We start from the raw sequence: 24,449 nt of genomic DNA, 5'->3' as shown, positions 1-24,449 counted from the left end.
CTGTCTAGCTAGCTAGATATCCGGCGGTCTAAGTAGATAGATATCCGGCTATCTAGCTAGATAGATAGCCGTCTGGATTCCAATGTAGCGCCCAGAAATTGCACAAGATGTCGCACAGGCTCCGTTGGAAATGGGCTGATTTGTCTGCTGGGAATTTGTGTCAACTAGTATCAAATAGTAGTCTTGGAGCAACACACAACGATTCACCATTGCGATATTTATGTAGCTTTCCCTTCTAATTTCGCCATCAACACGGTGTTTTTAGATGAAAAAAAGTACCCGAAATGCATTGTGTGTCACTTTAGCTAGATCAGGCTATCTAGATAGCTAGATGTCAGGCTATCTAGCTAGCTCGATATCCAGCTAGCTAGATATCAGGCTATCTAGTTATATATCCAGCTATCTATCTAGTTAGCTATCTGTTATCTAGCTAGCTAGTTATCTATTTGCTATCTATTAGCGAGCTAGCTGGCTTGCTAACTATTAGCTATCTTTGCTATCTAGCTATCTTTCTATCTATTTGAGCTACTTCTGGGGTGAGTGAACATTGACGCATGTGGCTGCCGCTGCTCACCCTCAGAAACAACTTATCCTGTGACTGTAAAGTGACCTTGAGAGTTTTGAAAGGTGCTTATAAATGAAACATATTATTATTGTTATTATTTTTATTTTTATTATATTAAAAAAAAATAGTTAATTCCTAAATGATATGGATCTTCAGTTATATGAGCTTGAAATGAGGGCTGATAAGGCCAAAATACAATGCAATACATCCAAGTTTGTTTATATAGCGCTTTAACAACAGCTCAAGCTGGAACAAAGCGCTAACATGGACAAAAGGGAAACGATGCCCCCTTGTGGAAGTGAAAAAAAAAACAATGACAGAGGCCATGACTCGCGCTTTATCAACACCCAAGCATGAAACAACAAAACCTGAACAAATTCGTGAATGGCGCTTTACGTCATATTTTCAATTCCCGAATAAATTGGTGAATGGCAGTGAATGAGTTGCCTCGCCTTGCCTTGAATGGCCACTCACTCGTTGGTGTGTGCGCGTGTGTTTGGCAGCTGTTTATTGACGCCCTCTCGATGACCGAGCGCATCAAGAGGACACAGAGTGTCCGCACACGGAGGGTCTACCCGGGGGGTCCGCAAAGACTTCAGTATTTGGTATGTATGTATTTTTTGTATTGACCGCATGTGTCATAAAGGGGGTTGAGAGGGGGGGGGGGTTCGACGGTCAATCCAGATAGTTAAGTGTTCAAGTGGAGGATTTTCAATGAGCAAGTAGCGATGTGATTGTGATGCTAACAGGTGTAAATGACGCCTTGGGAGCTTTGTGAGTCATACAAAACCAACACCCACGCGCGCTTTGGCGGGAAGGTGATTTAAGACCAATGACGCCATCTTGTCCTGTCTTGTCTTGTGATGTGTCAAGATGTTGTCTTTGTAAGATTTACAGTGATACCTTGGCTTATGAACTTAATTGGTTCCCAGACAGAGTGTGTAAGGCAAAAAGTGTGTATCCCAAAAATGTATTTCTCATAGGAAACCATTAAAAGGAGAATAATCCGTTCATAGGTCCCCGTAAAACATAATTTGATACTTTCTAATTTTCTAAGCCTTAAAATTACACAGAATATATCGATGAAAAGGTTTCTTCAGCCGTCATCTGTACCTCTTTGAAGGTGTCGGACGTTTCGCTACACAAAATATACCTTATTTTATGTATAATAAACATGCTTTGGTATCATAATTAAAGAACTAAACTGTACAGTATAATAAAGTCATTTTATTTACCTTTGTGATGGTCGTTGATGGAATGGAGTCATCAGCGTTAAACACTTGATGAGGAACGTAGCCTTCTTCTTTCACCATCTTGAGGAATGATCCCTTGTAGGTGCTTTCTCTGCGATAATTTTACCTAGTTCCTCATGAATTGTGTTCTGTTTAGCTGGGTTGATAGCTTTTTGCATCAAGTGCACAGATGCCTTGTGCAGGATATTTGTGGAGCCTGATTGATGGGATATTTTAACCTTGCAGTCTACACTCTGCCTTTGAACAAAGTTGAAAGTTGAAACGAGTCCAAATTTTACTGTTTTCTATCCATTTTGTCACTCTCTCTCTGTCATCTGCCTGTTTATTTAATGTTTAAACCACCTCCCCTCACTGTTGCGTTCTTGACCAATCACGTGAGTTTAACCGAAGACTGGGGGCGGGGAATAGAGGCCAAAAAATGTTGGGTGCCATTTTCTTTCTTGGAGAATGAGCTCGTTCGCAAATGACACATCACTCATTGTGGCAGCTCCGTGTGTATCCCGAAAAATAGTTCGTATGCCAAGGTAAAATTTTCATAAATTTTACATTCGTAAACCGAAAATTTCGTAAGCCAAGGGTTTCATAAACCCAGGTATCACTGTACTTATATCGTCAGCGAGACGTCCATTTTATCCTATGTTCAGTGATCTAGTGCTCCATTTTACCCAACGCGTCCATTTTTCGAGACTTAGCGTCCAACAAATGCAGCCCCCCCCCCCACCCAGCGAGATCAAAACTGTGCCTTGTTCAGTGTCATGCTAATTCGGCGTTACATAAGGCCAAAAGCATTCTCGCCCCGTCCATCCCTTACATGGCGAGAGCGCCATGAAAGCCTATAGGATCAGACGCCGGCGAGAAAGAGAAGAAGATTGTTGATGATGCCAGTACAAAGCTCGGCAATCTCGTTTCATGTCATTTCTATTGAGGACACTCTGTCAAGTGGCTCGCCTCAATTCACCCGACAAAGGGGACGAATGAGGAAAGCGGGGAAAAAGGGGGTTGAGGGGAAAACAAAAATCAACACAACATAATAATAATAATAACAATCATAATGCATTTCATTTATAAGCACCTTTCAAAACTCTCAAGGTCACTTTGCAGTCACAGGATAAGTTAGGATAAGTTAGATAGCTAGCTAGATAGCTAGCTCGCTAGCTAACAGTAACGTGAATAAGTGTGAGTAGTTGTATAGTTCATATCAAGACATTTTCAATCTAAAATGAGTTTTCAGGGTGCCATTCTTCCAGAATATGGAAAAAAAATAATAACTGCAGGCCTTTGATATGATAAATCGTAGTAGACAATTTGGCCTTTGGGTATGTGGAACTGTGCCGCGGCTTGGAATAGAAGCGGATTTACGTGGGACAGGAGATGTGAGACAATCTGTTTTCGTCAATGGATGCTACGGCTTCGTGTTTGCTTTCTACATTTAGCTTGTAGCAGACGTGCACATTTCACCATGACGTCCCTGATTCACTGGTGAAAAGGACACTTTGATCGTCTCCTCTTTCATCTAGAACTGCTTCATTCAACACAGAAAGTGATTAAGATAGAATGATTGTGTGTGTTATATTATTTGTTTTTTTTTGTACTTTTGATTTCAAGATAGCGCCGCGAGAGTGGCTGCCTTTACACCAGCTCCTGTATTTTGTTTTTGTACTTCTTTCTTTCCTTTCCTCTTCCTTTCATCATTTTATTGCTGTGAAATGTAAATTTCTACTAATGAAGGTTAATCCAATTGACTTTTGACTTCACTGCAGTACCTTGTTTTTCATCATGGATGCAATGGCTGAAGCTGGGTGATGGTTCCTTAATGGCGGAGTCCTGCCGTAGCACACGTGTCCGCCGTCCACGGATGATTCCAGGCTTCTGCTTTGTCATCCTGTTGAGTGTGAAAGTCTCGTCTCAGCCGGGTAAGTTGACAGCGAACAGTGAAAGCTCAATAAAATGTGGTTCATCGTTGTTCCCAAAAAAGCAGAATGCATGCCTACAAATCTGTTTACATGTGAGGCAGCATTTTAGCACATCAATGCTAATTCCCCTTAGCCAGTCGATGGCGTTTTGCAATGTATCTTAGCAAGAAGCTAGATGACTTTTTGCCGACGGTGTTTTCAGCTAAAATGGAACAGAAGGTCTCAGTAATAATGTCATTTTAAGATGGCTGTCCTTTGAACTGCATTTTTATAGCAATGCTAAGCTATTAGCTAGACTCTAGACGTTAGCTTAAAGCTAAAGCTAAGTCCATGCTTTTACCTGTCATTGGTCAGTTGCCCCTGCTAAGTATTTGCGTATGTGTGTGTTTGAATACGTTTCATGTTTTAAGAAGGCCAAGCGTATCCTCAATGACCAACAATGTTAGTAGCATTTCAGACAGCGATGCTAAGCTATTAGCTTGACCCTAGACGTTATCTTAAAGCTAGTGTCCATGCTTTCCGCTTTCATTGTTCAGTTGCCCCTGCTAAAAGTGTTTGTGTATGAGTGTGTTTGAATCATGTTTTAATAAGGTGTAGCATATCCTACATGCTAAGCTATTAGCTTTACGTGAGACGTTAGCTTGAAGCTAATGTCCATGATTTTATCTTTCATTGGTCGGTTGCCTCTGCGAACAGTGTGTGTGTGTGTGTGTCTTTGAATAAGTTTAATGTTTTAATAAGGCATAGCGTATCCTCAATGACCAACAGTAGCATTTCGCACAGCAATGCTAAGCTTTTAGCTTGACGCTAGACGTTAGCTTAATGCTAATGTCCATCCTTTTATCTTTCATTGGTCAGTTGCCTCTGCATAGTGTTTGTGTGTGTGCGTGTGTGTTTGAACAATGTTTTAATAACGCGTAGCGTATCTTCAATGACCAACAATGTTAGTGGCATTTCGCACGGCGATGCTAAGCTATTAGCATTGACGCTATACGTTAGCTTAAAGCTAATGTCCATGATTTTAGCTTTCATTGATCAGTTGCACCTGCTAGCAGTGTTTGTGTGCGTTTGTTTAATGTGTTAATCAGGCGTAGCGTATCCTCAATGACAAACAATGCTAGTAGCATTTAGCACGGACGTGACATGGTACCTGGTGTTTGGTCAGGTTTAGAGGAGGTGTTCTTTGGTCCGCGGAATCAGACGGTCAAAGAGGGTGAGGAAGCCTCCTTCCGCTGCGTGTCCGGCGAAAGTTCATTCCCCGCCGTCATCCTGTGGATCAAAGATGGCAACGTGGTCACCACAGGGAGGCAAAGCCAGGTACTGCAAGTCAGACTGCCCGATATCGACGAGGAAGCTGTCGGATTGAAACCCGGTCGTTTGTGTTTTTTTCCTCAGGGGGAGTACGGAGGCGGGCGTCACAAGAAGACGTCAGGAACGCTTCATCTGGTCAACGTGAGCATGGCGGACAGTGGCGAGTACGTGTGCCAGACCGTCAATCCTTTGCTCAACATCAGCAGGAGAAGCAGGCCGGCCAGGCTCACTGTGCTCGGTACTCAACATACTTTCACGTTTTCTCTCTTCCGATGCTGGGAAAAATATCAATTCACGTCAGAACAGACTGATTTGACCCCGATTTGAGTCCCTCAGACTCACAGTCAGCTTTATTGTCAAATATGCTAATATGCATGACATACAGCACAGATGAAATTAATATCCTCTCGGACCCAGCGTGCAAGGCACTTAAATGTGGCTAAAAAAGAGACAGACAATTGACAATAGACAATACATGTCATTTCTGAATATAAGGTGAGGTAGTGTCGTATGTAAAGTGACGTAGTGTAGTAATGCAAAAACAAAACCAAAAAAAGGTTGAAATGAGGTCTTGCAGAAAAAGAAACGAAAAAAATAGAGTTCAGGTTGATAGTACAGCGTCTAGCATGTACTAGGAGTTTGGTGAGTGTGGTAGTGGAAAGGGGCAGGAGGGGCAGGGCTGGCAGAAACTGTCCTTGAGCATGCTGGCTCTTGGCTCGGAGACTAACTGAGATTTGAAAGTTTAGTTGGAAACCCTAACCCCGAATAAGTGAGAGTCTCCAGTCTGGCTCAAAAACTTTCTCCAAAGGCCATCCAATTGCCCCTGTACTCCAACGGCGGAACCTGCCGATGTCAGAGAGACAGTTTTCAACACCCTACCTTGAAACCAGTGGTTCTTAACCTGGGTTCGATCGAACCCAGGGGTTCGGTGAGTCAGTCTCAGGGGTTCGGTGGATCCTCCGCCACAGAGGTACACCCTTCAGTCTAGTCTGGAGTTAGTAGGCACAGTCATTGGAAGAAGGGTTTGGTGAATGAGCATAAGAAACTGGTGGGGTTTGGTGCCTCCAACAAGATTAAGAACCACTGCTTTAAACCATAATCCTGGCTTTGGGCCTTGATCTAAATCCTGAAGTGAAACTCTTATTTGCGACATAAACCGGGCTAGAAATCTTCAATTTTGAACCTCAAGTTATTGTTTGTAACCCTAACCCTGGCTAGACACCATACTCTGAAACATTGACCCTACCTTAACCCTGAACCGAGGCTAGAACCTTTGATTTTAGATCTTACTTTGAAATTGTAACCCAAGACGTAAAAACCTGGTTAGAAGGCTTGAAACCCTAGCATGAAACCCTACGATACGGAACCAGGATGGGTCTTTTATAAGGGTCATTTCCTGGTCTAGCCGCCCCTTCAGTGACCGTGCACCCCCCCACCTTAACGGTGGCCCTGGGAGGCCGAGCGTCCTTACACTGTGAGGCGTCGGGCGAGCCCCCGCCGTCTATCAGTTGGTTGAAGAGAGGACACTCAAAGCAGACCGGGGCCAAGATGACCTCGGGGTGAGTCGACAAACGACGTCGGAAAAAACGACGTGGAGAGCTTTGAACGGCGTTTTTATTTCCTTCTTTACTCAGAGCGAGAAGCGCCACGCTACGCATCGAGTCGGCTCGCAGCTACGACGAGGGCACGTACGTGTGCGACGCCTTCAATGCGCTCGGTCGCAGTCGAGCTACGCTAAGCCTCGTTGTTGGGGGTATGCGGCCTTTATTCTGTCTAGCAACTGCCAAGCTTGTTTTCAACCCAGAAAAACTTTATTTAAATTTGAAATCTGGTAATTATGTTTCTCATTAAAACACAACTTTAGGGCTACATATTAAAAAGTGGTATTTATTCGGAGTATCCTAGCTATCCACCTAGACAGCTAATAGATAGCTAACTAGATAGATGGATAGCTAATGAGATGGCAAATAGATAGCAAATAGATATATAGATAGCGAACTAGCTAGACAGCTAATAGATAGCTAACTATATAGCTAGATAGATAGATATCTAGATAGCTAGCTAGCGAGATAGCTAAGAGATAGCAAATAGATGGCTAGATAGCTATATAGGGAGCTAGCGAGATAGCTAGACACCTAATAGATAGCTAACTAGATAGATAGGTAATAGATAGCAAATAGATATAGCTAACTTGATAGCTAGCGAGATATCTAATAGATAACAAATAGTTATCTAACTAGGTAGCCAGCTAGATAGCTAGCTAGATAGCCAGATAGACAGCTAGATAAATAGCTATCTATTGGTTATCTATTAGCCAGCTAGCTAGCTTTCTATCTATTTGAGTTTTATTCCTGGTTGAGTGAACGCTGGTGCGTGTGGCTGCCGCTGCTCACCCATAGAAAAACCTATGACTATGACTGTAAAGTGGCCTTGAGAGTTTTGAAAGGTGCTTATAAGTGAAATGTATTATTATTATTATTAAAAACAACCCGAATACTGTTTTATCTTTATTTATCTTATCTGATCTTATCTTATGATTACTTTCAGGCTCTTTGCCGTCATCTGTGTCTCCAACACTCTGGACAACAAGCGTTACTCCAGTGCCTTTGGCGACTCAGATCCATTCTCCAATAATACCGCCACCGCCGTACCCCAACCCCCAGATGGACCTTCCTCAACACCCCGAACATCAAACGGATGCTCGACCGACCAGACGGGCATCCACACGTCCACCTCACACCACCGTGACCAAATCCTCTCCAGTCCGTCTGGAAAACTCTCTACAAAGGCCGTCCATTCCCCCACTTACTCCGACGGCGGCACCTGCCGAGGTCCGAGGGCTCGTTGATTCCGGTGGGCTAAACGGTAGCCGGCAGAATCAATCGGCGGCGCCGTCGTCTGAGCCGGGAGACGAGGTGCAGAGAAACACGTCACAGTCCCCTATGACCAGCAAAGACCCTCGGTTGGTGGACCTAGATACCAAAAGGAATGATTTAGGGCACGGGTGTCAAAGTCACGGCCCTGGGGCCAGATCTGGCCCACCACATCATTTTATTCATCCCACGAAAGCAAATCAAACTTCCATGATGCTTGCTAAAGTCCCAACCAAAATGTAAAATAGCCCCATTTAAACCACAATAAATCATTTTAGATTTCAAATTTGAAAACCAGTTATTCATTAATGTGTTGTGCGCTCTATATGTAATATGTGAAGAGGATGAAACATTCTAATGGCTTGCCCAAATTTTTAATACCCCTAAGAGGAAACCGTCATGATGATGTGGCTCGTGGCAAAAAATGACTTTGAAACCCTTGAGTTAGGCGCTAATAAAGCACGTCGCAACATTGTACTACTTTCCTCATTGACCCTCACATTGTTGTCTTTCCAGGTCCAAGGTAACCCCGCAGTCGCCTTCGTGGCTTCCCGTCCTGGAGAAACACGATGTGCCCATCGTGGTGGGCGTGGGAGTGTCTCTGGCCTTCATTTTCATCACGGTGGCCTTCTACTCCATGGTGCAGAAGAACGAGCCGGCGCCAACCGGACGTGCAGGTTAGTAAATGCAGAAATAAGAATCAATTCAAGGTTGGTGAAGGGAAGTAATGGGGTGGTTTCAGTTCTGGTACCTGAAAGCGCCTTTGACATACATGAGAAAAGGCCACATTTAAAGTATCACAACTCTTCCAAGGAACAACACACCTGATTCAAATCATCAGGATCATAAAAAGGCTGGAGTATACCTCTGTATGTCTGCATGAGAAAACCAGAATAACCGGAAACCGTCTCGTCTTGCAAGCTCCCAATACCCGGCCCTCGCATTCAGATCTTGTCAAGCAACATGGTTGCGTTGCACTCTTACTCAATGAAGATCATCCTTTTGGCACTATGTAGCTTCGTGGTCTGCCGGTGTGTTCAAACCGTGTTCATCGATCCCGAGACTTATTGCCAAAGCTGCCGACTGGCAGCCAAAGAGATCGAGACCGAATTGCAAGCGACTCCTCCTCGAAAACGCCGGGCGGCTTTGGACAAACTCATGCTTGACAACGCGGTGTGCAACAGGCTGCCTACCGGCGAAGGTTTGAAGCTAACTTCCGCCTGCGTCCGACTCTTTGATTCCCACTACGAGGATTTCTACTTAGCTTTGTTGAGTCGAGGACCGCATTTGTTGGACAGCGTCCTTTGCTACCAGGAGTCGACGGTATGTGTGGGGATGGAGGACAAGGAGGACGAGGAGGAAGAAGAGTCACCGAGGGATACCAAAAGCACATTTGTGGATGCTTCTCACAGGGACAGCGAGGAAGATGTTCACATAGCTCAGACTGCACCAAAAGATGAATTTTGACAAATGGAGAACCACTCATCCGTATATTAAATGTTTTATGACTACTTGATTGATTTAGATGACTCATTTTTCATTTTTCGAATTTGTGCATATAAAGTAAAAGAAGGAAGATGAAGTATTGTAGTGGTCTGGGGTTTGATTCCGGCTCAGGTCTTCTTGTACTGGAATGCGCTTTAGTTTGGAGTCAGCCAAATCCTCCATGAAGCGTCTGCAGCTGGTCCAGAATGCTTCTGCTCACCGCTTAACTGATACTCGTAAGAGGGAGCATATACTTCATACTCTGGGATCCCTTAACTGGCTCCCTACACGTTTTAGACTTCTTTTCAATATCTTGCTCCTCTTTACCTCTCCGAGCTCATCCAACCCCTACACACCTTCCAGACACCTCAGGTCTGCTGATCAGACATTGGTAGATGTGCCAAAACTTAAACGGAGGCTCAGAGGGGATGGAATCTTTTCCGTTACTAGTCCCACTGTCTGGAATGACGTGCAACTGAACATTTGGCGAAGCCCCTTGCTGCCCATCTGTAGAAACCGCCTCTTTAAAACTAATACTCTTTGGCATTTGACTCACCATGATTCAGACGTGATCTTAGTTTGACTAAGATCTTAGTTTGACTAAAATCACATCTATTATGGATTGCATTGTTGTCCAAAAGGAGACCCACAGTCAGTTGATTGGACATTCTAAATTGTCCCTCATTGCGATTGTGAGTCAACCAGTTCAGGGTGTACTCGCCCAGCTCACTGCCAGAAGTCAGCTAGGATCATCTCCAGCACCCACGTGATCACTGTGAGAATCAAGTGGATCAGAAAACAAATGGATTTGAACGTCAACAGTCTGTGAAGGTTAATTAACACCGCAAAGCAGCGGTATGCAAAGAACGGTTGAGAGAAAACCAGAAAAACCAGAAAAATCTGTCGTCCATGTCACACTCGCTGCTTCGCCGCGTTCTCATTCAGAGCTGCCCCGTCACCAGCCAACATGGTTGGTTTGCGATTTCCTAACATGGCTGTGCTTTTTTTGGCGCTGGGCGGCTGCTCGCTCTTCACGCACGTTTTGGTCGAAGACATTGACCCGGAGACCTACTGCCAAAGTTGCCTCCTGGTTGCTAAGGAGTTCCAGAAAGTAATGCAAGAACCCTCAGCCCGACGACGCCGGATCGCCATCGACGAGCTCATCTCCGATTCAGAGGTTTGCAAGAGACTGCAAGGCAACAAGTCCTTCCCCAAGGACCAGGTGATGGCCGCTTGCATCAATCTCTTTGACTCCCACTACGACGACTTCTACGGCGCCTTCGTATCGGGAAAAAGGTACAGATTGGACGCCGTTCTTTGCCACGAGATGTCCGAGGCGTGCGTGGGTTTGAGAGAACCGGAGGAGGACAATAGAAAGGAGTCGGTGCGCCAGGTGAAAAGGAAGCCGCCGCCAAAGAAGAAGAAGCCGGAGCCAAAACCAATTCAGCCTGTGGTCAAGCCCAAATATGAAAAGAAAAGAGGGAAGATCAGGAAAGATGAATTGTGACATTGATTCTGCATGATATTAAATATTGTCCACAACAACAACTTCTCATTCTTTTGCATTCTGGACACGAAGGAAAGGTATCTTTAACTCATTCACTGCCAGACGATGTGCAAAAATGTGTCTACTCCAGTGTCCATTGTCACTCGAATTCCAGGACCCACAGAATATTGAGTTTTAGTACGACATGAACATGCAATGCAACATAAGAAACTGTTAAATCCTAAGTTATATGGATCTGGAGTTATATGAGCTTGAAATGATGGCTGCTGTCCAAAATACAATGCAATACATACATATTGGTTTATAAAGCCCTTTAGCTGGAACAACCGGCGCTAACATGGAAAAAAAAGGGAAATGCTGCCCCCTTGTGGAAGGGAAAACATTGCCAGAGGTCTGACCGGCGCTTTATCGGCACCCCCTCAAAACCCAAACAAATTCGGGAATACTACTACTACTACTACTACTACTACTACTAATGATAATAATAATAATAATAATAATAATAATAATAATAATACATTTAATTTCTAAGCACCTTTCAAAACTCTCAAGCTGACTTCACAGTCACAGGATAATTTTTTTCTGTGGGTGAGCAGCGGCAGCCACACGCGCTAGTGTTCACTCAACCCGGAAGTAACATAAAATGACCATCATTACACAACAATAATAATAATAATAATAATACATTTAATTTCTAAGCACCTTTCAAAACTCTCAAGCTCACTTCACAATCACAGGATTTTTTTGTGCGGGTGAGCAGCGGCAGCCATTCGCGCCAGCGTTCACTCAACCCGGAAGTAACATAAAATGATCCTCATTACTGCAACAACCAGGCGTTCTAAAGCAGCCAAACCAGTCCAAAGTTTCCCTCAAGGACCTTCCATCTTTTTCTCACACGGAAATCACAAAGGCGCTCTAAAACTGCTAGAAAAAGATGCAGAGCTCTGGTCTAGCTGCCAAGTCAGAATTTCCCCTCCCTTTCATTTCATATCATTTCATTTCCTGGTGCTTTTGCACTCTCATTTCTGGTGAACGGCGTTTAGCAGGCCTTCAAATCCAGCCTGCCCAGGACATTTTTATGCCAGCACTGTTTTTGATTGAGAGGAATGTCTGTGCCAATTGACTGTCATCGCTGGACAGCTGTAATGGGAAGCATTTTCACAGCGAAAAAAAAGAGTTTCAGCGAAGAGCGTCGATGCATATGTGGAACTATCGCGGCTTGGAATTGAAGCGGATTTACAGTACGTTGCACAGGAGATGTGAGACAGCCTCTTTTCGTCAATGGAGGCTACAGCTTCGTGTTTACTTTCGACATTTAGCTTGTAGTTTTCAACATTTTGAATGGATTTCGACTTACGACCATTTTGACTTACAACCGTTTGGTCGGAACGGAACTCGGTCGTAAGTCGGATGTTACCTGTATTTGTTTTTTTTTTTCTTCTGACTTCACGATGGCGCCGCGAGAGTGGCTGCCTTTACAGCAGCTCCTGTATTTTGTTTTTCTACTTCTTTCTTTCCTTTCTTATTCCTTTCATCACTTTGCTGCTGTGAAATGTCAGTTTCTCCACCGCGAGACTACTGTAGCCTAATCCAATCCAATCAATTGATTGATTATCTTACATGGCCACTTTCAATGGAGTCCTGTTTACGGGAATGACACACCACATACTCTCCTATTTGACCACCCATGGTAGGGCCTTCAAATGTGGCCTTAATTTTCAGATAGATATACTGGAGGACTCGTATTCTTCACAGTCACACCTAGAATGCCTTCCGGTATGGCCTTCATTTTTTTTTTCCTCAACTGCTATCTTTCTAAAGACAAGTAGACAGTATACGAAGGTCCATCTATGAGTTTCTTCAAATGAAGCAGTTGCGAGACATTCCTGTTTTCTTCCACAGCCAAGAGGAACCTCGGCGTCCCCATGCGTCACGCGGAACGGCACCAAGCAGGACCACCGTACGAAAACCGGTGTGTAGACAAACAAAATGGCTTCCAAAAGTCGGCAAACGTGCATGCTAGCTAACCTGGCATTCCGTATGCAGGGCCTTCGAAGATGACGAACGCTTGGTGGTGACGGAACAAAACACCAGCAGGTTGGATAATGGCGATAGACCCCCAGGATTGAGTCTGGTCACGGTACAGACGACGGAGGAGGTCAGGTGTGAGGAGCCCCGTTCAGTCACGGTGGAGACCTACCCTGAACCTGTCGTGGATACCAAGGTACAACATCGTTGCCATTCGACTTAGCATGATTCAGACTTGATCTTAGTTTTACTCCCTGGTGCTTTCTGCTATCTTTGTGACTGCTTTATTTCCTGTATAAGATAGTTGTCCATGTTGAGCGCTTCAGCTGTTATTAAAGCGCTGTATAAATCTATATGTATTGTATTGTATTGTATTGTATAAAGTGGAAAAAGTACTTACAGTTGATAGACAGAATCAGGGGAATTTCGGGATTTTTTTTTCCCGGGAATTTTCCCAAACAGCCAGTGTGTTTCAAGGACACTTTACAGTCATTGGATATTTTTTTTTCTGCGGGTGAGCAGTGGCAGCCACACGCGCCAGCATTCACACAGCCCTGAAGTTCTATATATAAATAAACAAATAAAGAAATAAATACATAAAAAATAAAAATAAAAAAACAAATATATACACAAATTTGAAAAAATAAATAAACAAACACATGAATAAATAAACAAACACATACAATATATATATATACAGTCAAGTCTCGTTATATCGATATTCAAGGGAGTCCGAAAAAATATCGATATAACCGGGACTATCGATATATCCGATATCGATATAACGAGACTTTACTGTATATATATATATTTTTTTTTGAATACATGTTGGCTGCCGCTGCTCACCCACAGAAAATAAACTTATCCTGTGACTGTAAAGTGACCTTGAGAGTTTTGAAAGGCGCTTATAAATGAAATGTATTATTATTATTATTATTATTATTATCATCATCATCAACATTTGCTAACTATTTGCTATCTATTAGCCATCTGGCTAGCTGGGTAACTATCTAGCAAGCTATCTATTCACAATCTAACTGGCTGGCTATCGAGCCACGTACAGTATCTGTTGGCCATCGATTGGCTCGCTAGCTCGCTTTCTATCTATTTGAGTTACTTCCGGGTTGAGTGAACGCTGGCTGGCGCATGTGGCTGCCACTGCTCACCCACAGAAATACTTATCCTGTGAGTGTAAAGTGACCATGAGAGTTTTGAAAGGCACTTAGAAATGAAATGTATTATTATGATGATTATTATTATAATAGTTGTACCCACGTCACAGATTGACTACGGCGAGGAGGAGGAAATAAAAGAGGAAGAAAAGGACGGCGGCCTTCCCAGCACTTCCAATCCTCCCAGTTTGCGGTTGATGGAAGAGGAGTGGCCTAGCATGACGGCAGATAACCGAAGCCTATGCCAGGAGACCCTCCCTCCCCCGTCCTCCTACCCCTCGCCGTCGCCCTCCCGCCATGACACCGACTTGCGGTCTTCACTCACCCTGCGTGGGAGCGACGCTCTGGCCGCCCCCGTCCACCATCGCCTCAGCGTGTCTCACGCTGGCGCCCCCCTGATGATTTCGCACCACGTTTCGGTGGGACACGCCACCGTGGCGGTGGACGTTCATTTTTATCCGGTGGGCGGCGCCACGGGCACGAGCGTTGCTACGTCGACGGTGGATAGCAAGCAGGAAAGCGATAAGGGCAGATTCCATCAGAGCAAATGAAGTCAGAATAGAGTCATTTAGGCAAAATTCACTGCCAGACGATGTGCTAAAATGCGTCGAATACAGTGCAGTCATTTTCACTTAAATTCCAAGACCCACAGAATACAGTCATACCTTGTCTTACCAACTTAATTGGTTCCCAGACAGAGTGTGTAAGGCGAAAAGTGTGTATCCCAAAAATTTTGGGATACACACTTTGGGGGTTGAAACCCCAAAATTTGGGTGAAATCAATAACCCACAAAATACCCCAATTGGTTTGTTTTAGTTTGCTTCAGTTTCCAATACCCACTCGTCTATTTTTGGGGGCGGAGCATAACAATGAAAACAAACAAGCCAAAGACACTCGTTTTTAGTGTAGGTGTTTGTTCATGTTTATTTTTTTTCATGCTTCAATTTCATTGGTTTTACTGTTGTTTTATTTTATTGTTTTTTTTAAAGCATGGATTTCATTGGTTTCACTGTTGTTTTTGTTTTATGATTTTTTAAAGCATCAATTTAATTGTTTTTAATGTTGTTTTTATTTTAGTATTTTTAATGCTTCAATTTCAACGGTTTTACTGTTTTATTTTAATTTTATTATTTTTTTAAGCATCAATTTCATTGGTTTTACTGTTGTTTTTATTTTATGATTTTTTTAAAGAATCAATTTCTTTGGTTTTACTGTTGTTTTTATTTTATTATTTTTTTAGAGCATCAATTTCATTGGTTTTACTGTTGTTTTTATTTTAGTAATTTTTAATGCTTCAATTTAATTGGTTTTACTGTTGTTTTTATTTTTTTTAAAGCATCAATGTCATTGGTTTTACTGTTGTTTCTATTTTATTATTTTTTTTAAAGCATGAATTTAATTGGTTTTACTGTTGTTTTTATTTTATTATTTTTTATAGCACCAATTTCATTGGTTTTACTGTTGTTTTTATTTGATTATTTTTTACAGCATCAATGTCATTGGCTTTACTGTTGTTTTTATTCTAGTACGTATTTTTTAAAGCATCAAATTCTTTGGTTTTACTGTTGTTTCTATTTTATTATTTTTTTAAAGCATGAATTTCATTGGTTTTACTGTTGTTTTTATTTTATTATTTTTTAAAGCATCAATTTAATTGGTTTTACTGATGTTTTTATTTTATGATTTTTTAAAGCATCAATTTCATTGGCTTTACTGTTGTTTTTATTTTATGGTTATTTTGTTAAAGCATGAATTTTTTTGGTTTTACTGTTGTTTTTATTTAATTATTTTTTAAAGCATCAATTTAATTGGTTTTGACTGTTGTTTTTATTCTAGTATGTATTTTTTAAAGCATCAATTTTGTTGGTTTTACTGTTGTTTTATTTTATTATTTTTAAAGCATTAATTTAATTGGTTTTACTGTTGTTTTTTTAAATTATTTTTAAAGCATCAATTTCATTTTTCAGTTTTACTGTTCTGAAAACCACATGACGAAGCTCAAAGGTTACATTACAAAGAAAATTATAGATTATTTTTAATCAATACACGTCAATGAAATTTTGAGCACATTATTTATCATGCTTTGTTTGCATTTTCCACAACATCATATTTTGTCATCTTTGGTGTGATTACTGCGTATTATTTTACATTACATGAAGAAATTGAGTTAGCAATTGATGTCAATGAAGATTGAAATGTACTGTGTGTAATTTACTCTTTTGAGAAACTCAGCCAAGGATTTTCTTTCTTTGTTATCGTAAATATTATGCCGGTAGCATTATGATTTGTTTCATTTTGGTATCACATACAAAACGGACTGTTACCTTTTTTTTTTAGACCAAAGGGGGGCGACAAGGGGCTACAACATGCTAGTGTCATATGTTCTTTATGCCATCTTATTTTTATTAGTGAGTGTATTTGGAGATGCAAATTTCCCCATTGTGAGACAAATAAAGTTTTTCTGATTCTGAGACATGATTTGCATATATTCCAAGACGCATTGTATATGGATAAAACAAAAATAAAGATGAAAAAATGTTGATCTGGATTCCTGGTGGGTTTATTTTTTTGTAGGGTAAATTTGCTTAGAGAAACTACGGTAGTAATGGCGGAACTATCGAATGATTACAAAAACTAACCAAAATGGCCGCCTTCTTGTCAACAGAAATAACTGACTCACTTCATCATTTCAGAAATTGATTAGTTAGAATTATTTTGTGGGTCTACTCGTGACAAACTTGGAAATTAAATTTGATGTTGTATAGTGAAAAGCTTTCTTGGGGTGAATAAAAAACAAAATACTGCCATATTACAACAAGAACAAACCAAAATGGCCGCCTCGGTATGCACGCGGGTGCTTGAGATTTAAGACATTTTTGGTTTAGTTAATTTCATGTTGCATTTTTGGCTTCAAAATATTGAATAGATAGATAGCTAGCTAGATAGCCAGCCAGATAGCTAGCTAGCCAGGGGAGAGTGCTAGGCCAAATTTGGGGGATTCACTTTGAACAGAAATAACTGACTTCCTGTATCATTTCGGAAATAATAATAATAATAATAATAATAATAATAATAATAATAATAATAATAATAATAATACATTTCATTTGTAAGCGGCTTTCAAAACTCTCAAGGTCACTTTACAGTCACTGGATCCGTTTTTCTGTGGGTGAGCAGCGGCAGCCACACGCGCCAGCGTTCACTCAACCCGGAAGTAACTCAAATAGATAGAAAGCTAGCTAGATAGCTAATAGATAGCCAATAGATAGCTAGCTAGATAGCTATCTAGCCAGCCAGATAGCTAGCAAGGGGAGAGTGACAGGCCAAATTTGGGGGATTCACTTTGAACAGAAATAACTGACTTCCTGTATCATTTCGGAAATGGGTTTCTTGGAATTTTTTTGTGGGTCTACTCGTGACAGACTTGCAAAGTAAATTTGATATTGCAAAGTGAAATACTTTGATTGGATGAATTCACCAAAAAATACCGGCAAGTAAGCGCTACCAGGCCCATTTTTAGCTACTTCGACGCGTTACAACTCCTCAACTTTCTTGACCTTGGTCTCCTCCTGATGAAGAGGAACTCTGAAGCTCACGTAGGGACACCACTTGGTGTTAAGGCACACCAATTTCTCCAAAGTGGAAGTTTTGACCAAATGGAATCCCAACTCCCCTCCGAAAGTACTCGGTTTCCAGTACTCTGGTGAGCACAAAGGGTTTCCCAGCAAGCCCTTGAGCGAGAAGGGGGCACCCATTTCCACCATGCTTTCTCCAAAGATGGAACCGGGACGCGGCTTTTCCAGGAGGATACCCGGATAGAATTCCAAAGCGTCGATGTGGCCATAGTAGTCCAGCAAACCGGCTGCCATGTCCTTATCATCTACTTGGGAAAAAGATTCTAAGCTGAATGGAGTTCGTACAAACCTCGTTTAGCATGTAGCATGTGTCTTCTGTTAGCCTATACTTTCTGTCTAACCAGTTTATAATCAAAGTAAAATGGCCCACAGACACTGCTTATCTGGATGTTCTATGACATCATCACACGGGTAACGTTTGTTACGATAATTTTAGCATCGGCTAGCATGTAACGTGTTGTACAAGCAGCAAACATACAGTAAAGTCTCGTTATATCGATATCGGATATATCGATAGTCCCGGTTATATCGATACTATTTCTATGCACGCACGGAGAAAATTACATGCAAACAGGGTCGGATATATCGATAGTCCCGGTTATATCGATATTTTTTCGGACTCCCTTGAATATCGATATAACGAGACTTTACTGTATCTGGAAATTGTCCCGAGAGTCCAGATTCTAACAACATCTGACACCCACAGGCATGTAAAATCCTTCATTTTCTTCTTGATCTTACCCGTAAATTCTCCGAATGAGGCGTAAGGCCTTAAGTTGAACTTCTTCCGATATTCGTTGAATGGCTGCATACGAGTTTCTCTGGATTGTCGGATAACCATTTCGGACACTTTGAGCACCACCTCATGGGAGTTTCGACCTCCACATACCTGAAAAAAACAGCGGGACATGTCATGGAAGCGAAACAAACGGTGTACCGGAATACCGTTAAGTATTCTTCTGGATTTTCGTCTACCTGTCCGGCCGGTTGCCGCGAAAATGCGTCCACTAATTTTTCGACGCCGTAGTGCAAAAGCAGTGAGGTGTTGAAGAAGAAACGCGAGTGCGGTATGTCATCGCCATCCACGTGGAAGCTGTCTGGTATCAAAGGGTGCCAGTGGTACAGGTGGCAGAACTCCAGGGCGATACGATTGGTGTACTGGAAGCGCTGGCCGAAGAGCAGTGAGGGATCGAACTTGAATTTGAAAAGGTAGCCGCTCAGGTGTTGGACGTATTCTTCCGTGATAATCTTGATGATCTCACCTGGAGAGGTCAAGAAAATAGAAGATGAAATGTCTGTAAACCACGAGGACATGACCATGATGGGTATTCACATTTGGTCTCCTGGATCTAAGGCTCCACTAAGATCTGGATGGACTCAACCACAAGGAACATGACCAGACAGACAACCATTCACACGATCTTCACTGAACGGGACGGGTCCTCAGTGAAGATCTTTCGAGTTAAAGTGTCACGTTACCGATGATAATGAGCCTGGCGGTCTGGAAGAGCTGCTCGTCATCCCAGCTGGGATGCTCTGCCTTGAGGATCTCGCACACTCGGTTGTGCTCCCTCAACCACAAGGTGGCGTACAGGGTCAAACCCGGCAACATTCCGAAAAACTCATGACCGACGGCCAGTTTCTGCTCGGAGGGGAAGTCGGCCGGGTACACCATGTGAACGGGGGCCTGGGATACCGTCGGGGGGTACATCTCACCGTTCACCAGCTGTAATCCGGAAAGGGAACACGTCAAACATATTATTTTTCAACTGTAAGACTTCAGAAACTCCTGGTTTACCCTATCCTGGAAAATGTGTCTTGTTCACCTGATATTTCATTTTCCCATCCTTATGAAGACGAAGTTGCAATTGTCGTGCGAGCGTATTGCCGTAAATGTTGCTTGCATCCACCTGCAATACAAACAAATATCAACTTTCCTCCGGAATTGAAGACAAAGTGATTGGTTGATTCAGTCTAGTTGCCTTTGGTTGCAAGTTTGGAGGATCTAAGTGACAATCTACACCAGTGGTTCTTAAACTGGGTTCGATCGAACGCTAGCGGTTCGGTAAGTCAGTCTCAGGGGTTCGCAGTGGTTCTTAGACTAGGTTCGATCGAACCTCTGGGTTCAGTGAGTCGGTCCCAGGGGTTTGGCGGATCCTCCGCCGCAGAGGTCAACTCCTCAGTCTAGTCTGCAGTTAATGGGCACAGTCATTGAAAGAAGCGTTCGATGAATGAGCATTTGAAACTGGTGGGGTTCGGTGCCTCTAACAAGATTAAGAACCATTGATCTACACAGATGATACATTTTCTGTCTGCAAAATATGCCTTTCAAAGTAGACAACCACAACCTAGATAATGTCGACTTTCCAATCCATGAAAATTGAATTTAGAACCACCAAATTGCACATTTCCCTCTTGTCGGGCGATTAAAGGCCTTCTGATCTGATCTGATCTGATCAGACTTGGATGAAATTGTGGTCTGTAGTTGAACCAAAGAGAACTCACCCCATGTCCAAGACCTTTGGTGAAACCAACGCGTACATGACGGTCAGTGTGGAAGAACTGGTGGGTAAAATGTTGAGCCATGAAGGCAAACATCACATTGGTGCCACCTGGATCCGCCCGGAATTTCCGCCTTCGGAAAAAACGCTCGGCCAGCGCTTTGGGATCGGGCAAATCGGGCTTGCCTGTAGCCGATAAAAAGAAGGATCTCAATGTTTCGGGTTTTAGTGGCATCGTCCGCGAAGTCAGTCCGACCTTTGGTTCCCATCGGGAGCGGACAGTCGTCTGGGATCGGAGGTAGGATTCGGGTGTAGTAGGAGGTATTGTAGTAGGACTCCCAGCTGAGGTAGCCGTACTTGGTGTTGTAGGTCGGGGGGCTGGGAATGAGGTCACTGCGTACTTTGGAGTGATGGCGCAGTCAGAAACAGAAAGACGTCCAAAAAGCAAACAAATCCAGAACCTTGAAGCTAATACCGTCCGTTCATTAGCCCGAAGGAGTACTAATGTCTTCTGTCAACCGCTAAAGATGACCGCTTTGTGGCTCACCGGTCAGCATTAGTCTCATGAAGGTGTCCTGCAGGAAGGAGTTATTGACCACGTCCCAGAACCACTGGAAATGTGTCAGGAGGTAGTGGATCTGCTCCGGGTTGGGCTTGAGCATGATGCCAGCCCAGGTCCAGAACTCCGCTAGGTAGTGATGGGAAAACGAAGCTTCATGAAGCACTTGTGATATTTTTGGACTGCTCCAGATGTTGCTCTTGGTTTGAATATGAACGTTCGAGCAAAGGAAATGTCTTGAAAAGCCATTATAGGTTCAAACCAAGACAAGCATCTGGACGAGTCAAAAACTATCACAAGTGCTTCACGAAGCTTCACGGAGCTTCAATTGACCATTACCATTGCTCAGCAGCGAGAAGAAAACGGTCTGTTTTTTATTTCGGTAAATGTCATCATATGAGGGGTCAATCCGACCCTATTTTTGGTGAGCCACTACATCACTCCCCTGACGCAATGTCTAATCTGGAGGAGGCCCAGACCTAAAATTTTAGGCTCTAAAACAATCGACAGATTGTACCACGTCCCAAATGATTCCGCAGTAAACGAAACCGTTTGAAGAGGACAGTCGGACTTACGACGGGTACAGTTTTTCCCGTAGAATCCGGTGCGGGTGCAGTCGCATTCGTAGCTTTCCTGGACCAGTTGTACGCAAACTCCCGAGTTGTGACATGGGTAGTAGCAGCAAGGGTTGACTGCAAAGAAGAAAGTCAAGTCGGTAGATATGGCGATGTAAACGCAGGAAGTCCGGGTGAAGTTGAAACTTTCCGCATTGTATGTATAATGAACTTCCTGTTTTGACTCCTGGTTGTTTTCGCTAGATAATGACACGCGGTTGGCTTTGTGGCTTCCTTATTGGGATGAACGAAAGAAAGAAGCTATCGATAAACACGCACGCCATATGGGAAGTGACTGGGCGCTTTGAGACATGCCTTATATCAACTCGTTCATGTCATTTTTCACTTTTATTTTTTGGTAACTTGCATTTTTATTATTTTACAAGATATAAGACCATATGAAATTGAACATTTGAATACAGAGTGTTGTGTATTTCTACCTGTATGTCCTTTTGTAACTGTTAAAATTCTTCAACAAGGAAAACACCTCTCGATAAAAAAAAAAAAAATATGAGAAAAATAAATCAATATATAAAAAAAATGAAACATTCATCAATAGTGATAAGTTTCCCATATTTTGGATTTGAACAGTTAGGACGGCGGAAAAAAACATATCATTGAAACCGCCCTTCACCCACTCTCGAGGACTTGCACACTACAAGAATCAAAACAAGGGTGTGGAAAAATCCTACTGGACCCTCCGGACCCTGCCCACCACCTTTTCCAGCGACTTCCCAAATCCAGCAGACATTTAAACAGCTTCTTCCCCCATCACCATTAACTCTCTAATAATAATAATAATAATAATAATAATAATAATAATAATAATCATACATTTCATTTCTAAGCGCCTTTCAAAACTCTCAAGGTCACTTTACAGTCACAGGATAAGTTTTTTTTCTGTGGGTGAGCAGCGGTAGCCACACACGCCAGCATTCACTCAACCCAGAAATAACTCAAATAGATTGTAAGCTATTTGAGCTTGCTAGCTAATAGCTAGTCAATAGATAGCTAACTAGATAGCCAACTAGATAGATAGTTAATAGATAGCGAGCTTGATAGATAGCTAATAGATAGCCAGATAGATAACCAGCTAGTTAGTAAGATAGGTAATAGACAGAAAATAGATAGTCACTAGCTAGTTAGATAGCTAATAGACAGAAAATCTGATACATATTCATAAACTATCTTGACTTTGCCTGATTTGATGTGTTGTTCATTTTTTTGATTGCTTTTTAATATTCATCCCATTTTTTCCGCATTTTGTTGAAAACTTCCCTACTTTGGAGCCTCAATATTTATGTATATCCAAGTCAAATATCTCTCCCAATATTCCGAGCCACTGGTTCTTGTTATTTTTCACTTTTAATTTGCATGAATACATTTTAATGACATCCCATCTGTGTCTTTTCACCACCCCGCAAACACACACTTATGTATATATTCCATGAATGTAAGCCTTGTATGAAGCGGTTTAAAAAAAAATGGTTGTATATTTTTTTAAAGGTCTTACCAGCACAGTTTGAACTTTCCAGCAGCACCAATTTGATGAACAGCCATGTTGACAACTTGCTGAACTCTAAGATGGTTGACATGGTTTAATGTAGCAAAGGCATCAACAGTGTGTGTAAATTTATATAATATTTATACATAATACATTTAATTTACATTTATATGAGCCATACCTGTCAACATTTTGAAATCAAGTGTCGGAATGATGTTCAAACCATACCGTTGGAGGTTCAGGCTAATAAATAAATAAATAAACACAGCTGGGAAGTCTAATTGGTCCATTGTTCATTGTCATGTGGAAGTGGGAGGGGTAAAAACATTGTCTACTTCCTGGATGATCCACACCGCCCCTACTCCGCAAAAAAAACCATTGTCATGAAAAAAATAACTAATTTCAACCCAGCTAAACAGAACACAATTGATGAGGAACAAGGTAAAATTATGGCAGAGAAAGTACCTACAAGGCATCATTCCTCAAGTGTTTAATGCTGATGAAAGCGGCCACTCCATTCCATCAAGCCATCAACGACCATCACAAAGGTAAATAAAATGACTTTATTATACAGTTTGTTATTATTGTACAGTTTATTTCTGGAAAACTAACACCATTTTTTGTTTCCTAACTGACACCAGAAAAACATTTTATAACATCTAACATACCCAAAACACGCAGGCTGATATTTTTAGTCAAACGAAAAACCCCAATAAAAATGAGTTAAAGTGTCCCAAAACTACTTCAAAATGACCTCATAACGTTTCAGAATGTCCCGCCCCCTTGTTCGTGATGTCACGCCAAGACGTCTTGCCTTGCTCGAGAATCAAAACAATGGCTTCAGATTCAGAGAAGATGCTTTCTTGTTACTCATCCAGTTCTGAATATGATTCAAATAGTTCTGAAGAGGAAAGCATACATGTTTGCAATCAATTAAAGAAGTCCTTCAGTCTCAATTCGAGCCGTCAGGACTCCAATGTAGCGTCCCAGAAAATGCACAAGATGGCGTCCAAGCTCCCTTGGAAATGGGCTGAATTGTCTGCTGGGAATTTGTGTCAACTAGTATCAAATAGTAGTCTTGGTGCAACACACAACGATTCACCATCGCGTTATTTATTTGTTTTCCTTCTAATTTCGCCATCAACACGAAGTTTTCAGACCAAACAATGTACCCAAAATGCATTGTGCGTCCTTTCTCGGTCAGGGGCGTTCCTGACGTGACATCATGTCAGGAATCGTCACCAACTCAAAAACAAGACTTCCGGAATATTCAGCGCGAGTCTTAAAAGGTAAAATATAGCTATATGCGGTGGAATCTTTGTAAAATACGCTCAGTAGAAGTCATTTGAAGTGATTTTACAAATTATGGACACAACTTGTCCGGAGGCGTCGGTTGTCCTTTAATTATAATACCATAGCACATTTATTATACATAACATAAGGCATATTGCGTGTAGTTTTAAGGTTTAGAAAATTAGAAAGTAGAAAATTAGGTTTTATGGGGACCTGGGAACGGATTATTCTCATT

General features: G+C 42.1%; 2 protein-coding genes across 3 annotated transcripts; one reads left to right on the top strand and one right to left on the bottom strand.

Moving 5' to 3' along the window:
* The first annotated feature begins 1,104 nt into the window (after nt 1-1,104).
* On the top strand, nt 1,105-15,338 carry LOC148898699 (uncharacterized). The gene is made up of 9 exons (XM_088993510.1): nt 1,105-1,170; nt 3,579-3,731; nt 4,897-5,048; nt 5,127-5,280; nt 7,590-8,004; nt 8,432-8,592; nt 12,810-12,879; nt 12,954-13,131; nt 14,218-15,338. Exons 2-9 carry the CDS (start codon nt 3,599-3,601, stop codon nt 14,656-14,658), a joined length of 1,704 nt encoding a protein of 567 aa, XP_088849636.1. The 5' UTR covers nt 1,105-1,170; nt 3,579-3,598; the 3' UTR covers nt 14,659-15,338.
* A 274-nt stretch (nt 15,339-15,612) lies between these two features.
* Nucleotides 15,613-23,264, bottom strand: ptgs1 (prostaglandin-endoperoxide synthase 1). 2 transcript variants are annotated; one of them, XM_088993508.1, is made up of 11 exons: nt 23,103-23,264; nt 22,931-22,996; nt 21,379-21,495; nt 20,792-20,932; nt 20,501-20,644; nt 20,249-20,430; nt 19,570-19,653; nt 19,223-19,469; nt 18,719-19,005; nt 18,485-18,632; nt 15,613-17,988 (listed from the first exon to the last, which is right to left on the bottom strand). In XM_088993508.1, the coding sequence occupies exons 1-11, from the start codon at nt 23,209-23,211 to the stop codon at nt 17,642-17,644; spliced, it is 1,872 nt and encodes a 623-aa protein (XP_088849634.1). In that variant the 5' UTR covers nt 23,212-23,264; the 3' UTR covers nt 15,613-17,641. The 2 variants fall into 2 exon arrangements, with proteins under 2 accessions (XP_088849634.1, XP_088849635.1); XM_088993509.1 differs by having other exon boundaries at nt 15,613-17,991; nt 22,931-23,264.
* Nucleotides 23,265-24,449: the final 1,185 nt, after the last annotated feature.

The sequence above is a fragment of the Hippocampus bargibanti genome, linkage group LG04, assembly GCF_051943395.1.
Source record: "Hippocampus bargibanti isolate YZ-2025 linkage group LG04, ASM5194339v1, whole genome shotgun sequence".
In the NCBI taxonomy this organism is placed as follows: Eukaryota; Metazoa; Chordata; class Actinopteri; order Syngnathiformes; family Syngnathidae; genus Hippocampus; species Hippocampus bargibanti.
The sequence above is the reverse complement of the archived record's forward strand: the minus strand, read 5'-3'. Positions and strand labels throughout refer to the sequence as shown.

Excerpts from the sequence above, each read along its gene's own strand:
- LOC148898699 (XM_088993510.1), top strand. The coding sequence starts at position 3,599 with ATGCAATGGCTGAAGCTGGGTGATGGTTCCTTAATGGCGGAGTCCTGC. Across the intron at positions 8,593-12,809 it reads GGCGCCAACCGGACGTGCAG|CCAAGAGGAACCTCGGCGTC; the intron begins GTTAGTAAATGC and ends TTTCTTCCACAG. Across the intron at positions 12,880-12,953 it reads GGACCACCGTACGAAAACCG|GGCCTTCGAAGATGACGAAC; the intron begins GTGTGTAGACAA and ends TTCCGTATGCAG.
- ptgs1 (XM_088993508.1), bottom strand. The coding sequence starts at position 23,211 with ATGGACCAATTAGACTTCCCAGCTGTGTTTATTTATTTATTTATTAGC. Across the intron at positions 19,006-19,222 it reads CGCCAGGCTCATTATCATCG|GTGAGATCATCAAGATTATC; the intron begins GTAACGTGACAC and ends TGACCTCTCCAG. Across the intron at positions 18,633-18,718 it reads CGCGGCAACCGGCCGGACAG|GTATGTGGAGGTCGAAACTC; the intron begins GTAGACGAAAAT and ends TGTTTTTTTCAG.